The 5697-nt window shown below is 60.0% G+C and overlaps 1 protein-coding gene across 1 annotated transcript in view; it reads right to left on the bottom strand.

Moving 5' to 3' along the window:
* Positions 1-3234: 3234 nt before the first annotated feature.
* LOC101640179 (WD repeat domain phosphoinositide-interacting protein 2) overlaps positions 3235-5697 on the bottom strand; it is a 9653-nt gene continuing 7190 nt past the window's right edge. The window contains exons 6-7 of the mRNA XM_045284379.1: positions 5540-5692; positions 3235-4077 (exon numbers count right to left, since the gene is read on the bottom strand). Of these exons, the coding sequence (XP_045140314.1) occupies positions 3965-4077; positions 5540-5692 (266 nt within the window). The 3' untranslated portion in view covers positions 3235-3964. The remainder of the gene's footprint in view (positions 4078-5539; positions 5693-5697) is intronic.

Below are 5697 nucleotides of genomic sequence, written 5' to 3'. Positions count from 1 at the left end.
GTCGTGGGTGGGTCCTGTCCTGCAGTTCTTTGCAGCAAGGTTGAGGTTGCCGGTTGAGGTCCTGAGTCTGTATTTGCATTTGTAAGGATGGGCCCTGCTGTTTCCCACAGTGGCACAGAGAGGATGTTATTTGATTAGGTGCTGTGGCTCCCCCACCTCCATTTGCACGCAGGTCCAGTGCTGCTGTGGGGGTGGGGGCCGACAGTTTGTAGGACCCCCACTTTGTTTACCTGAGGGGCTTACTTAAGGCTCTGTGCAAATCTGGCGGCAGGTGGGCGGGGCGTCCAGCAGCACTTGACCTTGTTAGAGCTGGCGCCTCTGTCCTTCAGAGGGCCCCTCACGGTGCTGCCCTCCATCTGATGTGTCCCCAGGCCAGCACCCCGTGTTGGGGGACACCAAGGGGACCCCCTTGAGCTAGATGAGGCCCAGCAGAAACCCCTCACCCCGCTTTTCTCCAGGTCACTGCCACACATCCCCTTGAGACACAGGTTCACCTACTGAGAGATGGGTGCTCTCACTTTAGTAAACAGTACTTCTCCTGGAGAGGCCTGGAGCTTGGTGCCCACTTCACTGGGCGATGCCTGCACTTTGGGGTGTCCTTGGACGAGCTGTGTGAGTGATGCAAGAGCAGTCGGTACAGGGCTGCAGAACTGAAGACGCTTGATCAGGCCTCATGAGACATTGCTTGGCCTTTTAATGCAAAAGGGTCATTTTAGCTGAATGTGGGGGAGGGGGGGTGGCTGGAGAGGGATGTGGCCTAGCCTTGCTTTGTTAACACCTTAACTCAAAATGCACATGGTGGTACTCCTGCCTCTGCTCCATCACAGGGCTTCCTCGTTCGTGTGAGTGCCAGGGGCTTTCAGACAAGCAGAGGGTTCTAGAAGGGGGTGCTCCAGCCTGCCTTCTGGCTCCTGTTTCAGCCATGAAGGACCAGGAATGGTGACGGGCAAATCCGACGCACAGCCTGCGAGCCGGCAGTGAGCGAACGGAAAGGACACTTGTGGACACGCACACGAATCTCTCACATGCCCTCAGGCGGCTCCCCCACACACGTGAGCGCATACATGGAAGGGAAGGCCCACCGAGGGGAGCACAACTCCTCCCCCCCAGTGGGTCATGATGAGAAAGAGGAGATTCCACGGAGGTTGTTTTTAAAATGTTGAGCACGGGATAGGGTTAAGCTGCTTGTCAAGAAACGTGTGTGGAACACCAGCCTGGACATCAAGCCCAGACGGCCGAGGAGCTCTCTTCTGCACAGTCCATGGGGGTGGCCGGGGGTCCCGCCGCTCCCCTGCCCCTTCCTGCAGGCTCTGGTCCCAGCACTCACTCCCTGAAGCCGCTGTGGCCCAGGGGTCTGGTCAGAGTACGGGGACAGTGAGACAGCAGGCTGCCACCTCAGCCATCTGACCCATGTGATTCCTACAGGGCAGGGCAGCCTGGGCTCGTCTGGGAAGGGCACCTCTCCTGCGTGGTCTGCGCTGGCCCTGGGCACCTCCCTCCCAACCGGCGATGCAGCAGCCCCAGCCCGGCGAAGAGAAACCAGGCGCTTGTCAGGTTTGAACGTTTATTGGGCACCCCCTGCAGGCCAGGCCTGAGCAGGGATCCCGCCACACACAAGTTCACCGTCGACCCCACAACAGCCCTGTGAGGTAGGATGGCCCGTCCCCACTCTCACCCAGAACCCGTGGGCTCGGCCCCTGCCCACCGGCTCCCGGGAGCAGGCGGCATGCAGTGCCCCCTCCCCGAGTCTAGGTTCAAGCATTTCAGAAAATACAAAAGATTTGGTCCCAATTCGCGCCCATCCGCGAGGTAAACCACCCCGACATTTGCACCTCCCACCCATCGTCTCCGCTGTGGAAAAGCAGGGTATAATGAAATCAGACGGAAAAATCAGCATGGATGTATCGTTTGGAGTCTGCCAAGTTGTACGTGTCCTGTCCGCCACCGTCCACTCAGAGCTCCCACCCCACTCCTGCCTCTGCCTGCCCCCCAGCAGGTCTCTAGGCCTGCGGGGGACACACGCTGATGCACAAACAGGTGGCCGGCAAACACCCCAAGTCCTCACCCAGCTCCCGACAAGTGCGCGGTGTTCCCAGGACGATGACAAGCAACTGGGGTGCCCCGTGCTGCCCTCCGCTCCGCTCTGCCAGGGGCCCCATGGCGAGCAGCCCAAGCCCATCGCCTCACGGTGGAGGAAAGGAAGGAGTGGGTTCCACTATGGCCAACCCTGAGGCTGAAAGCACGCCCTTCTTCGACCCAAGTGGGTCTCACTGCCAATGCTGAGCGAGGTTAGCAGGGCGAGCTGTGAACGCAAAACGGGTAGGCTTCTCTTTGGTTGCTGGGGTCAGGACACCCCGGCTCCGGGTTCCGAGTGCTGGGCCTGCAGGGGCTCTCTTCACTTTTATCTCCCTCTCTCCAGATGAGTGACACTTGCCTCTGGCCAGACAAGCCCCGAGACTGGGGTCCAACGTCTTCTCAAGCAAGAGATGCTTCAGTCCCCCCCCCCCCACACACACACACACACCAGACTCCACAGGGGGACGGCCTCTGTCAGAGCCCTGCCGGTGCTTCTGGAGCAGGAACAGCCGGGGCTCGGCTGACAACCCAGAAGAGGGTCGGACGGCCTGGAGGACTTGCAGTCTGTCTGCCAGACGCTCCTGTTGCTCTTCTGGGGACTTCCACGGTGAGGACACCCAAGTGACAGGCAGGGCACACACCTGCCGCCTGGGTGGCACTGGAGCGCTGCCACCGTAGAGGCTAAAGGCAGCCCCAGGGCTGTGGACTGAGCTTCAAGTCAGCCTGTGCGCTTACAATACCCCCTCTTCTTCACAAGCCACTCAGGACGCTCAGCTCCCGTGGCTGCAGGGAGCTGCGGAGCGCCCGCCCGCCACCCCCCCGAACCTCGCGTGGAGCGCCAGGGCCTGAGGTACGGGAGGTTTCCTCCATCCTGCAGACATGCAAAGGGGCGCCGCTGGGTGGACACAGGTGTCCCGGGAGGGAACCACGGGTGCTGCTGCCAGATTAAAGAGGAAAGGCACATCACACCTGGGGGCAGGTGCTGGGGCCACTTGGCCCTGGGTTTGCAGCGCTCCCCGGTGCACTGATCTACGGGAGGAGCCCCTGGCGGGTGGGGCACAGCTGGGCCCCCCAAGGGAAAGCTCTGTGCTCCCCAGAGGAGCAGCCACAAGTGCTCCTAAAACACAAACAAAAGCCACACATCACTGGACAGGAAGATGAAAAGAAGAAGAAGTCATTTAATGATTCGGATGAGACTGTGCTTCAGGGCCTTCCCAGATACCCCTGGGGTCGCTGGCTGTCGGATGGGAGGGCCTCAAACATCGCAGCCCCTGTCCCCCAATTCCAGAACTCACAGGGAAAAAGCAAGATCAGAGAGAGACTAGAACCAAAGTCCTCCAGAGAAGAAATCCCAGGATCATCCGACTTGGAAAGAATTTGATGAGCAGAACGGGGAAGAAGGGTCCAGTGAGTCTCCACCAGAAGGTCTCCTCTGTCCTTCTGAGGGCCCGACCTGTCGGAGCACAGCCCCTCTCAGCGAGCAGACCACGCCACGCTGACACCGTGGTCCATCAGTCTGCCTTTCGGCTGCTTGGCTGCGAGGCCTCCAGCGCTCCCAGCTGGCTTGGCACAAGAACGCATGCAGAGCAACCGGAGCCCAAGGGCCTCACCAGTTAATTTTGGCAAAAAAAGAAAGAAAAAAAAAAAAACAGAACAAAAACCAAATACCCCCAAAAGCTAAACTTTGTAAGCGGAATTAAAAGCCACTGAAGTGGAAACAATGTATTATTTCAGCAGTGAGAGTTCACTACAGCTACAGCTATGTCTCTTTGTAAGTCTGGCCAGCCTCACCCCAACTCAGGTCAAAATTCATTCACAGCAGCGTGACCCCGAGCCCTCTCCTGAGCAGGTGTGCTCTGCTTCCAGGTTCAGAGTTCACAGGTCAGGCTCAGTCCGTCCGGAGGATCATGGGAGGGTGCTCGCTGTCCTCGTCCAGCCGTAGGGCACCAGCCTCCTCCTCCAGACAGGTGCCGCCCGCTGCTCCCAGATCATCTGTGTAGGCTGTGGGGAGACCAGGGATCACCGCCGAGGCTGGGGCTGCAGGACAGACAGACAGGCCCCACACAGACACACCCCACCACCCCAGAAACTGACTGAGACACGCAGACACGACATAGTAGTGACTGACAAACACACACACACACCATTGCGCCCCAGCCAGCCCCACCCGCGGGGCTGCGTGTCTAGAGCTGCAGCCCCTGCTGACACACTCTGAGTGTCATGATGCCCTTCTAGCAAGGACCCTGTAGTCCTGCTGGCACAGTGGTTAAGTGCTGGGCCGTTAACCGCAAGGTCAGTAATTCACAACTACCAGCTGTGCCCCTCCGGAGAGAGATGAGGCCTTCTACTCCCACAGAGGAGGGCATCCTATAGGGCACTGACTCAGTAGCTGTGGGTTTAGAAAGCAGGGAGCCATGGTGGATGCTGGAGCCTCCTTGGGAGCAAGACCCGGAGACCTGCCTTCCTGAGACCAGGGCATCCCACAGGGCAGTGCCACTCGGTCCTGCAGGGGCTTGCTAAGGGCTGGCTCCCGGGAGCTGCTGCCAACTGAAGGCTGGGAGGTTTAAGCCCGTCCCGGGAGAGGCCTGGAATCCTGCTCCATCAAGACTCGGCAGCAGCGATTTGGCAATTGTGTTCAAGGACGCAGTAGTTTGCTGCTAATGGAGGGGGGGTGGCTTGAACCTGCCAGCTGGCCCAAGGCAGCTCCAGGACTGAGGGCAGTTTTACTCTGTCCTGGGGGGTTGCTGGGAGTCAGAACCGGCTGGAAGACTCAGGGGTGGCTCATTTGTGTGTGATCAGCAAGGGTCCTGCCGCTCATGCCCAGCACTGAGTGCGTGCTGGTCAGCATGTTCAGCTGCTGAGGAGGACGTGGCTCGAGTCTGCCCAGAGGCGCATCCGAAGAAGGGCCTGGCCATCTCTGCAGAGACCGCACTGGCCCTCCTGCAGAGCAATACTCCTCGGATCCGAGTGGGATCCCTGGAAGTGGGTGGACTGCAGGACAGAGACTGGGTGGGGCCCTCAGCTGGTGCTGAAGCAGGGTGGTATGCCACCCCTCGTCAGGGAGCCTGCAGAGAGCAAGTCCCAGGCTGGGCGTGGGTTTGACCTGACCGCCTGCAGGCAGATGGCTCACGGTGGAGAGAAGTGTCCTGAGCCTCTACCACCCAGTGCTCCGAGGGACCCCAGGAGACCCCCGGCCGGGCAAGCAGGCAGGTGGAGGGCAGAGACTCAAGACACAAGCACTTTGTGGGGACAGAAACTCGGCACAACTTTCGCAGAGGAGGGCAGTCTGGCCGCTGAGCCTGAGCCACAATGGTTCTCTCCAAAACACACCCTGGACCCCTGCCCCTGCTCCCGCCCCTGCAAGCCTTGGGCCTGTGCGGACTTGGCCCGAGGGCAGGCTGGGTGCAGACAAGGATAAAGCCAAGGATAAGGAGTAAAAGAGGTGGCCACCAGGGCCATTTACCTTCCAGGTGGGTGTCACACTCCTTACCAGGTCTGGTCGGGGATGGAGGCCCATACGCGCCCTTGGCTGGGGCTGCGCTATACGGTGGGGTGACTAATGGGCACTCGGGGGACGCCGAGTCGAGGATCTCACTGGCCGTCTCCATGCTGCCGTCTAGC

The sequence above is a fragment of the Echinops telfairi genome, unplaced genomic scaffold (genome assembly GCF_000313985.2).
Source record: "Echinops telfairi isolate 266 unplaced genomic scaffold, ASM31398v2 ScPeMD7_5;HRSCAF=22, whole genome shotgun sequence".
NCBI classification, from domain to species: domain Eukaryota; kingdom Metazoa; phylum Chordata; class Mammalia; order Afrosoricida; family Tenrecidae; genus Echinops; species Echinops telfairi.
The sequence above is the reverse complement of the archived record's forward strand: the minus strand, read 5'-3'. Positions and strand labels throughout refer to the sequence as shown.